This window comes from Hippoglossus hippoglossus, chromosome 23, assembly GCF_009819705.1.
Source record: "Hippoglossus hippoglossus isolate fHipHip1 chromosome 23, fHipHip1.pri, whole genome shotgun sequence".
Lineage (NCBI taxonomy): Eukaryota > Metazoa > Chordata > Actinopteri > Pleuronectiformes > Pleuronectidae > Hippoglossus > Hippoglossus hippoglossus.
The window spans coordinates 5161774-5180753 of NC_047173.1; the positions used below are offsets into that span (position 1 = coordinate 5161774).

An 18980-nucleotide genomic window follows, 5' to 3' on the forward strand; every position below is an offset into this window, starting at 1 on the left:
AATATAGGCCTCTGTATGGAGAGTAGTTGTATTTTTTATATTTTGTACATATCAATGAGCCAAAATTATTATTAAACAACTCTTTTGAAAATGACCTGAAAAATCATCTACAAGATTCAATAAGACCAGAGGGAGATGGCATTTCAAATCATATGTAGTTATGAAATGCCACATTATGCATATTGGCTCAGTGACATTAATAAAATGGAACATTTATTAAAGCTACTAGAAATATCTGTGCTTGTCTGTCTGCTGTTACTATTATCGACCAATAACTGACCTAATAAGACCTTCATTGTTTACCTTGAAGAGGCGTCGGATGACCCCGTCCAGCACGTCCCACTTAGTTTTTCCGCTCACTCCTATCGACCCAATCAGGTACTGCTGGTTTTTTGTAGCCTGTTGGTGTCAGATTAATAAAAACACAGGAGTCAGATATGTTTACAGCACTAATAACTAATAATGTAATAATGTGAAGTCTTCATCCACTGACCTTAGTGGTTCTTCTCCCGCTGCTGACGGTGACCACGATCCGCACACTCCGGCCTTCCTTGCGTAGATTGCCCTCGTAGCCGTCATCCAGTAGAATATCTGAAAATAAAACTTTGGGTTAGGAAACACGACCAACTTTGATCTGCCAGAGACTCAATTCATTATAAACAAACTCACTCGGCCGGCCAGCAAATTATAGCTGGGAATGGACAAACAGACCCCAAAGTGAAAAGATTGTTAATTGGTTTCTTTCATGTGATAATTACTTTTACATTTAATCAGTGCTCTCATTCAGAATGATTTCTAGTGAGAGTGCAGGATGATAACGTAAGATGAGGTGCGTGTTGGTAGATGAAATAGAGTGAAGGGCAAGACAAAGAAAAAGGAAATGAAAAACCCTTTGATAGATGAAAGTTCAGTCAGTAAGAGAAGAGCAAGCTGACAATGTGTGTCAACATCAACAGGAAACCAAATATTTAACCGCTGAGTGGAAATCTGACACGCAACGCATTCCTTCGCCAACAGCAGCAGAAATATTTCTCCAGCCGTCAGTTCACAAATATCACAACTTTGGGAAACCAAAATGATATATGGGTGTTAGAAAGAAACCCGAATGAATCCATACTACAGATACACATCATGGGTTTTACATTCCACACTGTCCACAGGCTTAATGGTTGAGCAAACACTAAGATCAAGTGACATCTGCAACTGGACTAAAATCTCATCTGAATATCGAAAGCTGAAAGAAGCAGAAGCTTGGTTTGTTCAGCTTGAGGATTTCAACATTTAAATTCACTTCATGGATAATTAATCAGCATCAAAATAACTTTGAGCTGAAACCACCGAAACCAGTCTCCAAAACAATGAGCCGAAAGATGCTAAAATACTAAAGTCCTGTGGAGTCAGGTGCTAAATCTTTACAGGTTGATCACTACAAGTAACTCCTCTCACACACAAGTAGTCATGTTATTCACTGTTTATATAAGAATATTAATTACAGTAGCTTTAACTTTTAGGGACTACTACTTTTTCGAAGTGAATAAGACTTGGTCAAAACCTATATGGTTGGATGTCGTGTGAAAACTGTTGCTGTAAACGACTACTAATGACATCATCAAGTTGTTTTTGTGTTCTGCTTGGTGTCCGCCTGTTTCAGCCCTTTGTCGGTTTGCTCCTCTCCAACTCTCTGTGCTCACATATACAGTATTTTAATATTGAAAAATCCCAATAAAGCCGTTCTCATCCACGTTTTACTATTTCTGTTGTCAGAAACAGAACAAGTATGAAATAGTGACTGAGAGTCAGCCCATTAAAACAACATGTTTACCAGCAGGCACTTTCAGCTTGCTGCTCTACACTGTTAATATACAGATTTATAACTGCAACCTCGTCTGTCAGATAAAAACGAGCTGTGCTGTGACTTTGTTACATTCACATGTAAAGTAATCACTCAGACAGGGAGCTCATACATACCTTATTGACAATGTCCTGCTCTTGTGTAAATCATTTTATTTAAGGCATCTTATAAAGCTATTTAAAAAAACCCATGGACTTCAGAGTGAGGGAACATATTTCTGGATTTCAGGACTCATGCACTACTCTATAGAAACAGTTTGCACCAATACATTTTGAAAGAGCAGCAGCCAACACTTGGCTGGATGACCAGTGGTGTTACTTCATCAGTCTGACAGTCAGACACTGACATTGGCATTTATGAGACTGGCCTTACTGCAGCAGTATAATATATATATATTATAAAACTGCAAATAAACTGTTTCTTTATTGGTCCAGTTTGACTCATTTGATAGTTTTCTGTCACCTTTAACCTTTGACAACAATCACACCACTAACAACTTGAACCATAAATCTTTTCATTCTTTTACTCCCAGGCTCCATTTTGGAGAGAGAAGTGAGTACTTTGTATTCAGCTGGCTTCCTTTAGCTGAGGGCTCTGTGTTGGGGTGATAACGGCCCGCTGGCCTACTCGTCTTCCCACGCGTCACTGCACTTGGCTCATCCCTCCATCAATTAACGAGGGCCCGAGTCCTCGGAGAGAGCTGTGCCTTCTATGTTAATTATTGGACAAGGGAGAGGAACAAAACTCTTTCAGTTCTCAAACGGAGCAGGCCTGCAGAGATTTCCCTCATGTTCACGCTCGCGTGTGTGTGAGTGTGTGTGTGTGTGCGTGCATGCGCGCAACAGGCTCCTGCTGGGTTATGAGCCCTCGCAGATGAGAGAGGAGCTGTTTCATCATTTCGTGCAGCGGATCACTTCTCAGTGCAAACACAATTCTCTCACATTTACTGAGGCATGTTCGGAGAGAGCTAATCCAACTTGATGCTGCTTAAAAAAACTTCTGCCCCGAGAGCTGCGGCAGACCATGAACAGTGTCCTACGGCTTAACTGAACAGAAGAGCATAACACTCACAATGCCATGGATGGAGGTTCTATTATTAATAGCTGAATATACCTTTTTGACAGAACAAAGAACAAACAAACAGCTTTTCTTAAGAAGAAATATTGTAAGATGTACTCTTGAAGATTGTAAAGACTTAAAATTCCTTTCACTGACTTCTACCACTCTCACACTAACTGCAGTCACCTCTCAGAGCGAGCGGCAGCCTGTGAACACTGATCCACACGGACACAGATTGATGCACTGCCGACACCAGCGCTGACACTGAACTGACCTGACATGATGGTGTCGGTGATGTTGAGGTTATTCAGCGACAGCCCCAAGGACTGACGCGAGGAGGACGAGGAGGTGCTGGAGGTCTCGGAGGGCGGCCGGGCGGTTTTGATGGGTGTGGCTGTCGGCGTCGCGTTACCGCTGGACTTGAGACGATCATTTTCTGCTTTCAGCATCTCAATCTCATTCTGCTCATTGAGAAAAAGAAATACGATTAGGCACAATCTATAGATGTGTTATATTCAAAGACTTTGGTAACAGGCTGCTCACACAGGCCGGCCAATGTTGTTATTCAGAATCAGTATTGCTTGAATTATGGGCTGTAAGCAGCTTTCTGATCTTCAAGGCTCTCTTTGTACTGAAGGTTAAGTCTCAGATAAGGAGCCTTACATGATCCCTGCATCTGAGGAGAGACTATGGGCTTCTACAGACGAGCCAATCCACATCCACAAAGATCCACTTAACACAGACTTCTGTGGTAATGCTCTTTGAACATTCGCTTCTTTAAAGAATATGAAATGACACTGCATCTGTGCAGATTCTACTGTGAAATGATGGGTGGCTTCTGCTGCACTATATCAATAGGGATGAATGAACCAAATGCATTATTTGTTACTCAGCTTCACGGACAGCTCCACCTTTATGAAAAGTGTTCACTGTGACAGTGCATGCAAAACTGAGTCTGTGAAGACTGTTATTTGTTGGAGCTTATGAATCTCTGGGCACTTTGTGATCCCTGAAAAGTTAATCAGCAAGCTACAGCAGACTATGCTAATTTCCCCCATTTTGTATCTCTGTATGTTAAATGCAGCAGGCCGTTAGCTTAGCTTAGGAAACTCATTGATGGAAAAGTTACAGTTTGTTTGTTTAATTAACAAGTCAGGGAATTGAATGACAGGCAAATTGTTGTTTAAACTTGAGGTTTTTGTGTGATTAAAAAAACAAGTTATAACTTGACAAATGAACTTGGGGTTAAAGGTGACTGGGAGCATTGCAGTGTCAGTGTGAGGTGTGTACTGTAGACACTGTGAAAGGGACTGGGTTATATATCCTGGTGCCCTGCTGGTGCCCTGTCACTAACCCTCTGAATGCATTGTTAACATCCTCACTGGTAGCTGTCATGCTTCAGGGCCCTGGGGGAGAATCACACCACTTTCATCCAAATAAATTGTACCGAGAGAAGTTCTGCCTGTCTGAGCCTTCGCAGGAGAAGCAACTCTGACACAGCAAAATGTGTTTCTGTCTCCAAAATATGTCTCTGATTTGAAATGAACTAAGAATTTTTCAAAAGAGAGGTTTTCATATCTTTTCTCTACAACACAGAGTGCAGACTAAAAGGGAATTTAAATTTAAATTTTAGACATCTGTTCCTTATAACCACACTCCCCAGGCAAATGGGCAGTTAGTCATGCCGTCCCGTGCAGTTTACCTCAGTGTCAAGCATAAATAGGTCAGTATACCCTCACCTGCATGCGGTTCATGGCCTCTCGGATCTGGTCAAGGTGGTGGGCGGAGCTGAGCGCCTCCAGGCGAATGTCTGTCAACTTTAACTCCTTCTCTCTCAGCTCATTCTTCAGCTGGAGGATGACTTCAGCCTCAGCCTCGGTGCATTCGCACAACCTGCAACCGGGATTACACACAAGGAGGAGGAGGGGGTCACCTCGAGGGTTATACCAAACACACACACACACACACTCGAAGGAAATTAAAGAGCTGAAGTTTGAAGTTGTGAAGTTTGGAGGGAGGCTGGAGTCAGCGGTGAAAACTGTATGGGTAGTTTCAACAAAGAGGTGAATGAGGAAGTGAGGCATTTGGGACAACGAATCCTCCGCATTAAAAATACTCCATTATTTATGCAGCCAAGGAATCTAATAGGTAAAGGAAATATTCCAGTTGTGGTTCCAAACTTTGCACAGTTTTTTAGGTTTGTATGTCGGATTTTCTTGTAACCATGGTACATTGTGATTTTTCTTCTTTGTGATAGGTATTAATATACAATATGTGATTTTTCTTTATTTGGCAAGAACAATAAAAATGCAGGAGACCTCATTCACTGTAGGATTTACAGGAACAAATGTGGTATTGGTGCCATAATTATTTATCAATTTTCATTATCAGCAGGCAGAGATCTAAAACAATAACTCAAGTTAGACACTATGCTAATTTACTACATCAAAATCACAACAGAAATCTGTCACACTCGGGTTGTTTACTGTGTCATTTCAGGTTCAAAAAGTTCCACATGCTCCGCCCCTTAGGAAACCACGTTGGACATCTCAACAAATGATCTCAGCATCTACCACACAGAAGATACCGCAATACTTGCATGCTTACTTGCAGTGGCATAGAGCCAATTTGCATTGGCATTAGTATGGAAATTGTCACTACGTATCCTTTAAATCCTTAATTTCGACCAACTACTACTCTCGCTTAGATAACTTAAGGTTCTGGTCCAGTTTGTGTGCCAGTGAAATCCATCACCTCTCACATGCGGAGGTTTTTGCAGCATTAGGATGCAAAAGTAAATCACACCAACACACCCCACTGCACATACAGTCCCTGGGAGCATGCCACACAGCGCCTGTTACCGAGATCTGTGCTTGTAGACAACATGGCCGTTTTGCTTTTTCTTTGGTGTCCAAATAGGGGAGGACTTGCTATCGCAAATGCACCCGCTACAGCAGGTGGAGAGATGTTAAAGAGAAGCATGAACAGAAAGGTCAAAGGAAAAAGAAAAGAAAAGTGAGGAGAGGGATCAAAGACATTTGTGAAAAAACAAAAAATAAAAGTGAAAATAAATATAGATGTACAGATGTTTTGCTAATAGTATGCATCGATATGTACATGTGTGGTACAAGTGTGTAACTTGCATATACGCACATTTGTGTGGGAGTGGATGTGGGTGTGTATGCATTTGTGAGAGGCTGCATGTGCGAAAACTCACTCTGTGGTGGAGGGCGAGGAGTGCAGCGTGGCCATGCTGCCCTGCCTGTTGTCATGCTGCAGTTTGGGCGAGGACGGCAGCGAGTCGGTCATCTCCTCCATCTCGTCGTGGGCCGACTGGGATTTGGTTTTTTTCTTGCTGAACGCCTGCTTGAAGGAACTGCGTAACTGCAAGACAGAAAACAAACACACAGGGGCAAAGACGTCAATACTGCCACCAAACGATTGCCATGAGCACATCATGCCAGTTACTAAGAGTGAGTTTAGATGACATCACATCCTGCCAGATCAGGAAGTCACTCTGTGCTGTGTCCAAGCAATGGTCACTGTCTGGTTTAGGTAAAGAGGGATTTAGAAAGCAAGGCCGTAAGTAGAGATGGAAATGAGAAATGGAGAAGGGGAGTTCGGGCTTTAAGGCTTTAATGACCCTAGAAATGAGACTGAACAGGCAATCAAAATTAACAAGAGAGGAAGAAAAGGGGGAAGACGAGGAATAAGAGGGGAGGGGAGGGTTGTTGTTTCCATGCCGACGTTTCCAGAAAAGAGAAAGAAGAGCTTGCTCTGAGAGGGAGAGAGGAAGGAACAAATAAGGTAAAGCGAGGGGAGAAGGAAATGGGGAACAACCACTGCAAACATAAAGAAGACACTCTGGAATCCACTGACCTGAGCCGGGATGGAATCAGCCACCTGAAGATGCAGAACACACCCAACGTTAAGCCACAAAAAACACATACTCCTGGTTGCTGCTACTGCAAACTCTCTGCTGAGTCAGGCTAATTGCTGCAAATGTGTGCGATTTACTGAGCAACTGTATGATTAAACTCAAAGAAAATACGGTTATTGCTTTGGCAGGCATTATGACAATAATGATGAGTGCTATTATGATGACATTCCGACCATCATCTTTTTTTAAATCTCCCATTTATGTGAAAGAGACGTTCACAGATCTGATTGTCGAAACCCTTTGGTTAACTACCACTTAAAAAAGTGTTTTTCAAAATGGTGACTCATGGAGAGGAAGCACATACGACTATTTTACATGCCATTGACTTCAAATGACATGCTCAAATGAATATGTCAATCATTTTCCCCTTTCTCCTTTAAGCATTTCATAACAGCACCTGCAGTGCATGGCACCAAAGTACGAGATGTTCTGTGGAACAAGTATGAACATTATTATACAATAATACACCACACAAATACAGTACTAATGCAAATACAGTACTAATGCAAATACAGTACTAATGCAAATACAGTACTAATGCAAATACAGTACTAATGCACTACATAAATTATCCAATGACTTGCTACTTTTCTGCTCATTTCAAATCCCACTTCCCCCAGTTCAGCTACATCCTTGTCTGTGTCCACGTGGACACCAAGGCAGGATTTATGCAAATGAATAATTAATAGCTGCCTAAATAAGGGATTGATTTGTATTCATGAGCCTGACTCTCTTTTGGGGAGGTCTAACTTTACACGGCAGGCTTGGGTGTCACACTCTGTGGTGAACTTTTGGGCTGTTTGCACGCATTTCATTTCAAGGGCAAGCGTTTTGCATTGCAGCAGAGACTGAGAGCCGGCTCTGGCCCTGTGAGCTTTGGATGAGATGAAACTTCTAATATGTCATCTGTCTGACTCAGTGGGCTGCAGCAAATAAGCTTTCAGCCGGGGACACTGAGCTGCTATTGTAGAGTGAGGCAAAGAGCAGCAGCATCAGAGGGAAGGACAGAGGGAGAGGAGGGAGCTTTATGGTGGTGGACGTGCATTTTTAGACTTGATTTGTGGTTATTTGTGGACTAATTCCTCAGTAGAAGGAGAAACAGGAGATGGGCTCTGCATTGAGCAAATGTTCTCTTTGTCTAGATTTCAACCCCATAGCAGGTGCGAGTACATCGTGGTAACTTTAGGAAACCGAGCCACCAAAGAAGCTCTCAAGAAAAGAAAGTAAAAACCTCCAAACTTGGCCGAGTCCAGTTGAATAATTGAGGGATCAAGAGCCCTTTTCAAAAGTACAGAAGCTGTTAAGGCAGGTGTGAGAGTTTCTCTCTTGCCCAGACTTTCCCACTTGTCACACCAATTCAGACAGCTCTTCTCAAACCTCTGGGCAACTATCGCCCTGGTTTCAAGCCCAACTTCTGTGTCCCTGTGACGTTAGTGGCCACTTCGCTTTCGGTCCAAGCTACTCTGCATGCTGTTGTCACTGGATATGAGGTTTTAAGTGGGTCTCAAGCAATAATGACAGGGGTGGTTAACACCTCTGCTTGACCCACTGTTGGTCCTCACCACAGAATGATACCTGGGGCACTCAACTGATACAGTCTCAGTGCTGTAACCTAGCAACGGGGACATGATGGCAAATTGGGATGAGGTGAACATAGTTTCATGGAGGGAATCCAAACACAAAAAGGGAGTTGGTTGACACTGTACCATGACACTTGTAGATTGTCAAGGTTCGTGATGACTTGTATAGTCACCTGATTCACAGGCAGACTGGCTTGAATTGAGTTAATGTAACACTAAATGAAGGAATAAAAGTACTAGCATTAAAAAGGTATTGCTATTTTCAGTTTTGATGAATATGCAGTATTCAGTACAGTCTTATATTGTAGGCATTTGAGTCATTTTGAACCATTACAATGGGTGACTAATCAAACCGTATTTAATAGATCCATGCTCATCGTCTTTGCCTTCTAGACATTTCACTTTTTAATGTCAGCATAAAGAATAGAGTATAGGTTTGAACTAGCTTAACTGTCACTGAATAATGCATTTGCACAATGAGTCTTCACCAGCAAAACCACCTCCTATACAATGAAAAAATAACTCAGTGTAATGGTGTGATGTCATAAGAGAAGCAAGTATCCTGAGATACGTAAATTAATACTGAAAATCAAACAGGTTGACGTTACTCCTTTTTTCCCAGGTGCTCTATATTGTCAACATTGCCTCACTGGGATGAATTGACTTCTTTGTTTTTTTTCCACCTACCCAGCTCTTCTTCTTCTTCTTCTTGTCTTCGGCGTCCTTGCCCAAGCTGCCCATGCTGGAGTGACTGGCTGCGCTGTTGATACTAGACATACTTTCAGACGAGTGCTGCCGTCTGATCCGCAGGTCTGAAAAACGACAGACAAAACATTTCTTAGTGCACAGGACGTGTGAAATGTGCCGGTCGGTGTATTAAAATGTGTTGGCTTGATTTAATGTTCTCTTCAGTCTACAGGTTTGTTTGGTTTAGCTTTAAAAACACATTTTCAAGGAAGTTTGACACCTGAAAAAAGTTACTTTGCAAAATTGATCAAACATCTGAATCAGGTTGTTTCTGTGACTAATAAAGGCAAATACTGGAAGTATCCTGGGTTCAATTCCCTCTGGGGCCAATCGGGGAAAAAAATGCATCTGCTCATGAAACAGTAAAGTATTTAAGGCCTCCTAAATATCTGGTCCAATTGTCCCCGTTTGTTCCTTCATTACCTTTGTGGAGGTGATCAGGGCCATTGAGAGCCACCTGAATGGCCGTCTGAGCGTCTGTGTTCTGGGTCTTCAGCACGTCTATCGTCTCCCGCAGCTCAACCAACTCAGTCTCCTGAAAAGAGAGGAGAGAGGGGGGGGGGAGGAGGGAGAGAGAGAGAAGGAGGGAGAGAGGGGAGGTGATGTTTTTAGTCTAGTGAGTTAAGCACAGACGTTTTTCGGGGAAATGTATTCTTTGTAGTCTACATAAAACAGATGGAGCAAACCCAGAATTGATGACCACACCAGGTTATTTTTAAAAAGGATGACACACCGAGTTTGTTGGAATGAACACATTAGCTTTGTCACTGGGAACGGATTCTTAAATTCTGCACTGGCATGGCTTTCAGTGGGAGAGAATGAGAGACAAAAAGAGGGGGACGGTATTTTGGCGAAGATTGGAGTCTCACTGTGGATTTGCCCCAAAGCCAGCACCACCTGCTTAGAATAAAAAAAAAAGAAGCTCTCCTCTCTGTTAGACCAACACGGTCAGATAGAACAAGTCTCATATTCTGCCTTTCCTGAAAACCCACTGAGGTCTGTAGAGAGGGTTTCCGCTTTAATTAAAAGTTGGGACGGCCTTGTTTGACAGATATTCCACCAGATGTCGGTCTGCTTTAACTTATAGAGGATTAAAAAGGTGCCAGGGCTTGTCAGTGCAGTGTGTGTGTGTGTGTGTGTGTGTGTGTGTGTGTGTGTGTGTGTGTGTGTGTGTGTGTGTGTGTGTGTGTGTGTGTGTGTGAACAGAGGGAAGCATTGATAGTTTGTGGTAGGGACATATCTTTGAACAAATTGCTGCTGTGTGATCAGTGTTTCAGCAACACGAGAGCATGCTCTTCTAAAAGCTCCTCTCTGTGAAAAAAGTCAACTTGTAAGAAAACGGAGAAAGAAGAGTTGAGGGCAGAATAATGCTGGAAGATTTCAGGAGAATACACTGGTTGTAAAAAGGATTTGGGGCTGTAGGTGTAAGGAAAATGCTGAACCCTTTTATATCGCAAAAAAACTTTACCTCCCTTTAAGGCAGGAAGGTTTGCAGTTAAAGCAAGTCAAACCACTTTGGTTAAGGTAAGGAGTGAACTCATGCAACAACTAAAAAACTTTAATAATTACATTGTGGGAAAAGTAGAAAACCTTACACATGGGTCAGGAACTGAACCTTAATCCACAAGCTGCCTGTTTCTAATTCATTTCTCCTCCCTATAATCCCTTCGTCATGGAGTTCGGGCACCGTATATTTCACATGCAGGACTAAGCTCTTGTACCTTTTGTTCAGCGGTCATGGTGAGGCTCTGCAGGCGGCAGGTCATGTTACTCAGGCTCTTTTCGAAGGCTGCCACCAGGTGAGCCTGCAGACACAGAGAGACAGAAAATGCAGTTTTCAGTCATTTCATTACTGTAACACTCGTGTAGTGGATTTCTGTTCGTGAAATTACGATTTTTTTCATCCTCTGGGAAAGAGTTCATCCTTTTTTTCAGATATGTCACACAACTGCAACATTGACAATTTAAAACATTTAACATTTAAAAGTGAGCCTTAGATTGGTTTTGGCTCTTGGTGAACTCTACTGTAACATGAGCTCTGTCAGAATGTATTCTAAACACAAATTATCCGGGGTGTGCAAAGTTTTCCTACAGGTCTGAAGACGCTTACTGTATCCTATGAAGAACTACTGCTGGGATTAAAAAAGGAAAAAAAGAAATATGTTGCCTTTCACTTTGAGTCAGCCTCACATTTCAATGGTAAGTTCACACCAAGCATGTTCAAAATGGTTCATTTGAACAGGGAGTTTCATGTGACTTCACAGTTTCATCTTATTGACTCTGGACTCACACCAAGAGGAAAACACTCAGCACTGAGAGAGGGATGTTGATATCACAGAGGCCCAAAGATCAGAGAAAGGCTGCTCCCCTGACTTCAGCCGTCACCTGAAGAAGCAGCAACGTGAGGCCATCTGCTCTGTTGAACCTGTCGTTCTTGTGTGACTGCATTTGGTTGTAGAGCTGAGTCTGTACTTGCATTTCAAATCTGTGTGTGCATGTACTGCATGCTCATCCTGAGCTCAAGACCCTGAGACACCTGTCAGGCCTGGTGTGTCACAGGGAGCTGGGCAGCATGCCCAGACAGATCAGACAATCTCTGCTCTACACAAACACACACATACACATGGTCATCACTACACTTTCTAGGACTTTCATTAACTGAATTTAATTGCATTTGTTCCTAAATATGAGATACAGCCCTACAGCAGCTCTGACAAGATGTAAATTCCTTATCTTTCTCATCTGGTGAGGACTTCAAGACCTTATAACTCCAGACACAAGCACACCCACACACAGTAGCACCCTCTGTGCTGCCTCTTCTCCTCTGTGTCCGTGGATGAATCAGCAAAGGTCTTGACCTTTAGAAATGCCAACTGTTCCAACACATCTCTCCATCGCCACATCTCCGTCCAACTCCACCTGTGAGCTCCGACTCAACAGCCCCCCCCCCCTGGCCCACCTGTCCGCCCTGAACGAGATGCTGATCAGTCCCTAATGTGTCCCATGGCTGAACCATCTGTGCTGCGCCTCAGGCCCAGTCCCGTTGGCCACATTTGGCCCCTGAAGCCCCATTTTTCTGACGTGTGTCATGATCTCGAGATCCAGGGTAAAGGTTGATGGCGGGTCAAACCAGAGAACTAGACGAGTAGAAGGTAATGACGTCAGCGCGGCTCCATGCTACTCCTAAAGATGTTCACGACATCTCAAGGGTGTTAAGTGTCCTGAGGGGACAGATTAAGAACGACACAGACTGCGACACAAACCAGCAACTACTGCTGCTCTACATCCCTTAAAAACTAAAGCAAGAAAAGGAGGGGACGATATCGAAGTCCATAATAAGGGAGGAGGAGAAGATAAAGAGAAGGGAGTGGTGGGGAAGGAGAACCTTTCCAGGCAGAGCAGGATTCAACGACAGCCAGAGCCAGACAACAAATTCCCTTCAAACACCCCCCCCCCCCTTCAGAAAAGAAAAATGATCCTCCTACTCTCTTTAACAGGATGTTGATTCTGCTAATTCTGCTCCATTTCAACAAAGCAACGCCATATAACAAATAGGCAGTTAATTAAGGGAACATAAGGGGGGTGTACCCAGCGAATATGTTTTTAATGTGGGAGCCATTATGAGATCATACAGGGTGACAGAGGGTAACAACCCAACCATAACACTTAATTTAAGATCCAGATTCAATTTCCTGAACACAACAAAGACAGTTAAAGATGATGATGATCATGTTTTATGTGGCACATGAGATGAGATCAGGATCACGTGATCTCAGTCACTGCACATCTCCTCTCACGAGAAGGCTGAAACGAAAACGCACTCAGCCACTGGAGGTTAACGTGGGAACACATGAGACTGTTCAGGACTTTACCATGACTCCAGTTTTTGGTGATTTTTATGGTTGAATGGTTAAATGTTCCTCTGTATGTTGACATTTTTTAAACCAACAAGAATTTATAAAATATAAAATAATTGCATTAAGTCACATTCAAATGGATATGACCTTTTATAATGCACACCAAACATTAATTAAGCATTAGAGAATAAATTATAAATAAATTAGTGTTATCATATTAAGGAACAAGATGTCCTCAAAATGACTTTATTTAAAAAGTATAATAACAAGTTTTACACTCAATTGAGAAAATATATAGCATTACATATTTAGGGGCACTTCTTTATTTCTGAGTTTGAATTTCTCTACTCTGTGTGTAAATGTGAATGTACTGTATATTTCCATGTGCGAGGGTGCCTGCGGGAAGAGAGCAGATTAAACAATGTTTCTGGCATGTCTTCCACACCACAGCGAGCATCTCGCTTTGGACTGTGGGCGGAGAGCATGTCAGTTCATACAGGAGGGCCGCTGAGGCTGACATTTCCACAGTCACACTCCCCACTGGGACGATAAGATGAGCTTATAGCACCAACAGCCCACCATGCTGTCATGTAGATGCAGTGCGATCCGGTAAAACACGACCACATGTGTGTATTTCTATCTCTCTCTTTTTGAAATTCCATTTAAGTGGGCGCTGTAGAGCACATGTGTGTCAGTTGTGTGAGTTTGCAAAAGGCTTGGCACAGTAAAGCATGTGTTGATGCTCTGTGACCCTGTCGAGGTCCAGGCAGTATCGAGAGAAAATTGTGTTATATACTGAAATCTTTTATTCAGATGGCGTCTTTGATGTTCTGTGATATTGCCACAGTGCAGATGGGTTTGTAGCAAAATATAATAGTCATAGAATATAGTATGTTGCCAAAAAATTATGGCCTCTGCAGAATTTAAATTGTTCTCTATGTTTACAATGTTTTAAAACACTATGCATTACAAGACTTGACACCAGTTGACAGTGCTGTGTATCAACATGTTGCAGCGTACTGAGGCAGTAGCAGTAAATTAAGAGCTATTGCCATTTTGCACAATCAGTGGATTATCATATATGTTGGAAAAACCAGAACGCCACCAAAAAATTATATTTTAAATATGTATGAATCATTTTTTGTGAAAAATATCTCACTACACTCCTCCGATATAAAACACTATGGCCACAGAGAAAAAGAAAATCAAATGGTGGATTTTTCCTTAATATACGCAACATAAAACAAATGCTGTTTTACTGTCACTATGTAAATCTTCTATTTAGTCATGTCTTCCTCTTCCATTCGTCAAGTTTTCCTTCAGTTTCGCCTCCAATTTCACCTCTGCAGAAGTTTGCGATCAAAGCATTGGGCTGAAGCGTCTGCCTCCATGCTTGATCAGACGATGCAGTTTGTCGATCCATCTGAATCTCAGCACAAAGACAGCTTGGTCTGGGGGTTGGAGGGCTTCTGTATCTCACTCTGTTTCACCCACGCATGACGCACTCGAGTCTAGATTCACTTATCCTCATCTCCCTGTACTCTCTCCGTGCCCGTCTATCTCTATTTGATTCTCTCCGCTTGGCTGAATTTGCGAGAGACTCCTGTTCCTGTTGAAACCCCAACGGCAGAAACAAAAGCAAAGAGACAATCGGCGCTGCACGGTAGACACACAGACACACACGAGAAAACATCCCATCTAAGAACAAGCGCGCAAAAAACCCACACCTCGACAAAATCAAACAAGCAAAAGCCTAAATACACGCACAGCAGCTTCAACGGAGACACAGGGTAAAGGAATTAGTGGGCGTCTTAAAGATTTCTATTCCTTCCAGAGCTTTAATAGGCAACAGTTCCCATAAAAGCTCTCTGACAGTAGGTTATCATGCAAATTAGCCAGCACCGGCGCTGTTTGAGGTAAACAAACTCACGTTGGCAGTAAGCTGAGATGTCAGGGTCGCAACCTTCTCCTGAGAGGCGTCCAGCTCCCGGCGCAGCTTTCGGATTTGCTGGTTGGGTGAAGAAAGAAGAGAGGTAAATGAAGGGTTAATGCTCCTGAAGAGCAAAGATAAATAAGACTGATTGTAATGCAAAGAGGCGTTGAACTTGCAACTCCCTTGCTGATATTGTTGATGTGAAAAGTGTGCAGGTACATGGTAACACCGTGTAGTAAGACACTGGGGTGAACTGTGAACATAGAGTGTGGGGGATTACCGTGGAGTTTTGGACTGTTTGGCCCTTGATTGAAAAGAGAAGAGTATAAATTAACACTATGTTGCATGCCTCCATCAAACAGCATGTCGTAATGTGGCGGGAGAGACACACTTTCACCACAGCATTGTCTCTTGTGGTTAGACTCACAGAGCAAGAGTTAAGGGTCAGTATTCCTCACCTGGGTCAAACAGTATTTGCAAACACCTGATATTGTTTCTTTTATCATGAGCAAAGAGTCAGATAGGTCAGTTTACCAAAGTGGACAAAACAAGAACCAAAAAGGAGTGGATAATCACAAGAAGGTCTCTGGTGTCTTTCACACTGATTAACTAAGTTTCAAATTGTTGTCAGTACACATTTTTGGGGAATTTGATGTTTATCTAAATTTTTGGATATAATCAATACCTGATATCAATATGAACTGACATTAATGTTGACAAGACATCAGCACGGGCAAAGGACCAATTTCTGTATTGTTTCCAACACATTTCCTTGTCTTAGGAGATCAGCTTTAGATTTAAACTCAGTTGAGAATTCTCAAAAAAATACCAAGTCAAGTCATTCTTATGTTTTCTGTTGATTTCTCTGTCTCATCCTCTGTGCCAGCAGTGCTTTGTCAAGCTGTTGTCGTGCCAACATTATAGCAAATGTGTCTTGTAAATTAAAGACGCATTCAGGTCGTGTGTAGGTCACCTGTCGTTTAAAGCCTGTTTGGAGGGAAAATAAACTTAAATTGGGTCACTTGTGGTGCTGCACGGTGACTGTAATCCATGATTGTCAGAGTTTGCACTGAGAAAAGCTGTCATCAAACGCTAAACTACATCCATCTGGCAGGGATAAACAAACACTGAGATGTATTTGCCTTTACTGTTTGATCCAACCTTGAGCTTAAAGCAAGAGCAGAGACAGGGAATTTTAACAGAAATAAAAAGATCTGAATGTAAATCTGTAAAATCAAAGAAGAATCAGTGATAAACAGTTGAATGAACATAATTAAAAAGAGCCAAGTGGCAGGGCATGCATACGATATGAATAGTGTAAGTTTTTAACTAGTAAATGATGCACTTAATGGAGCAGAGAAGGGATGTGTGGTTATTTATTTAACATAGGGTTAAACTGCTTTTCTGTAGAACTTGATACATTTTATCCACCATCACTAAGTTTTATTTTTTTATTAAAAATGATTACTAATAGAGGTTTTAAATGAAGCTGAGCAAATATCACTGTTTGTGCTTTGATTGACATTGTGTCTCCGGATGCAGTGAAGTAGAAAGACACACAAATGCACACAAATACATACAGATGCAAACAACCAGCAGTCGCCTCAGGGCAGACGCACATGCATGTGTCATGGAGGTTGTTGGACTGAATCCCACACAGAGCAAAAATAAAATCTGGTAAGTGAGAAGCTCTCTTTGAGGTGTCCATAAGAAAAGCACTTAACCGCCCACCCCCACCTACAGAACAGCCACTGAGCAGCTTCAAGGTGTAAATATCTGTAAATACATGGATGTAAAGCAGGAAGGTGCAAACAGGAAGCATGCAGACAGACAGATGGACACATTGTTCCCCGTCCTTACCTCTGAGTGTGCTTTCTCTTCAGTCTGTAAGAAAGCGGCAAACATAGTTAGGAAACATTGGCTTTGTGTGTTGTGTTTAATTAGAAAATAAACCATGAGAAGCTTTTTAATGCCGAAGAGGAGAAGATGATTGTGAAATGGTGAACACAGAGACAAAGAGACACTTTCAAATAGAGAGAGATTAAAAGAGGGAAAACATCACAGGTGTTAAAGTGGAAGTCAGACACCAAACTGAATGGAAAATGGTTTATATTTATACAAAAACCACAGAATGAACAAGTGAATTCGACCAGAGCGAAAACTTTGTAAGTGAAAACAATCTCTATTTGTCACCCAGGCCTTTCCTCTGCAAACTGCAAGTGTTATTGGAAAGAGGCGGAGGCGGGAGGTAATCGATTCTCCTCCTCACTGATTGTGACGACTCGATGGCAGCCTGTGTTGTAAGACACAAACACCTGCCCAGAGTCGTATCTAAAGTTGCTCTGAAAGCATGCAGGATGGAAAGACATTTTTTGTTCCTCAAGAAACACAAGGGAGAAGACTGACATTTTGGAACAAAGTGCATGTGAGATTTAATGCTTCACTGCATCACTAGAAAGAGCTGAAGGATTTGATGCAGCTCTTTGATGGTTATCTTAAAAAATCTGGATGATTTCAGCCTTAAAGTTTGTACTTAAGTGTTAAAATATAGATTCTCCCCTGAAAACAGCTGCCTGTTGTGTCTGGAAGTGACTTAAACTAAAACAGACAGAACGAGTACACAGAGATGAGTGAAATGTTAGAATTCTCTGTCACTACGAGCAACCTCTTTGATATTACATGTAATAATGTGATCTGAGACTGGGGCAGCTTTAACTATGACTTTACAGCATGATTTATGTACGATACCTGACTGCAACACTAACACTGAAAAGCTGTATTATAACGAAGACAAGTTGTCCACCTACTTACCGCTGAGTACAGTGAAGATGTGCTGGAGACCAGAGACAATGAGGAGCCATGGACTGTAAGCATTGAGAGAGTGGTGAGCAATAAAATACTTTAATTGTAAAAAAAATTGTGTAAAAACTCCATGCTACAGATAAAATGTGTATGTTAACATGTTCTACCTTATCTGTTGGATTTAAAGTCCTTTTCATGGCTTTGTTATTTATTCTTGATTACCCAGTTGAGTGATTAGCACTTGATAGTAATGGTAGCTCATTCAGATGATGTAATATTTATAACAGCTATAAAAGGGCAGGAAAAAACCCCAGATTTGGCAGTTAAAAAGACGACCTCTATATGGATGTAATCACAGCCACTTAAATCATCCACAGGAAGATCAGAAGAGCAAGCCATCAGCCAACTCTCTCACAGTACAAACACAGAGAGAGAGAGCTCATTAAATCTGATAGTAAAGTACTTGATGACTGGGGTCTTTGCTTTGGTGAACATGGACTTTTAATTAGTCCTGAAAGCGTCTTAGCATCGATGTTTCATTTTGCAGCAGTGTATTTACAGAGTGTGTTTATGAGGGTCCCCCACCTTCATCAGTGCTGTCCCTGAAGGAGCCGGAGCGGCTGATGCCGCGTGGACGGTCCTCCAAGGAGGTGGCGCTGCTACCCAGCGGGTGATCCTCTTCATACAGGTCAAAGGAGTCATGGGCAGGGATGCTGTTGGATCGGCTCATGCTACTGCTGATTGGTGGCAGGTTATACTGGCTAATGTTGGTGGGACTCACTGCACGGAGGAAAAAAAAAACCCCCAGCCAAGATCAGTATTTAAACGTGTTGTGTTTTTGCATCAGTACATGCATCAATTATCCATCATTCATGGATGTACCAACAACCAATTCACAGCTACCAATGGAGCAAATGTGCTAAGATTTGAATGAACTTCAATATGTTTTTGCATTTCTGCATTAAAAAAGTATCATCTATTTTTCCAGTTCAGTTTATGACACTGCTAATTTTCAAGAAATGTCAAATTTCACACTTCACATTGACATAGAGAACTTTGAAAACATTGCTAAAATAATTGACAGTCATAAAAGTACATTAATACTTAATAATCATGCCCCTCATCTGGGCCATTTGGCTTTGTTGCCTTGGTATCCATCTTTTGTTGCACTTCATTGGTTTATTTGTACATGTTATATTTGAATTCAAAC

General features: G+C 42.0%; 1 protein-coding gene across 13 annotated transcripts in view; it reads right to left on the reverse strand.

The window, feature by feature from the left end:
• The window catches only part of nav3 (neuron navigator 3), a 308358-nt gene that overhangs the window by 8046 nt on the left and 281332 nt on the right, over positions 1-18980 (reverse strand). For 10 of the 13 annotated variants that reach the window (XM_034578815.1, XM_034578814.1, XM_034578808.1 and 7 more), the window contains 14 exons: positions 18356-18550; positions 17780-17832; positions 16829-16852; positions 15249-15272; positions 14966-15043; positions 10900-10983; positions 9602-9713; positions 9119-9243; positions 6791-6814; positions 6129-6295; positions 4651-4804; positions 3186-3372; positions 494-591; positions 304-399 (listed from right to left, as the gene is read on the reverse strand). In XM_034578815.1, coding sequence (XP_034434706.1) covers positions 304-399; positions 494-591; positions 3186-3372; positions 4651-4804; positions 6129-6295; positions 6791-6814; positions 9119-9243; positions 9602-9713; positions 10900-10983; positions 14966-15043; positions 15249-15272; positions 16829-16852; positions 17780-17832; positions 18356-18550 — 1421 coding nt within the window. The remainder of the gene's footprint in view (positions 1-303; positions 400-493; positions 592-3185; positions 3373-4650; positions 4805-6128; positions 6296-6790; positions 6815-9118; positions 9244-9601; positions 9714-10899; positions 10984-14965; positions 15044-15248; positions 15273-16828; positions 16853-17779; positions 17833-18355; positions 18551-18980) is intronic. The other 3 variants (XM_034578810.1, XM_034578809.1, XM_034578812.1) reach the window with 3 other exon arrangements.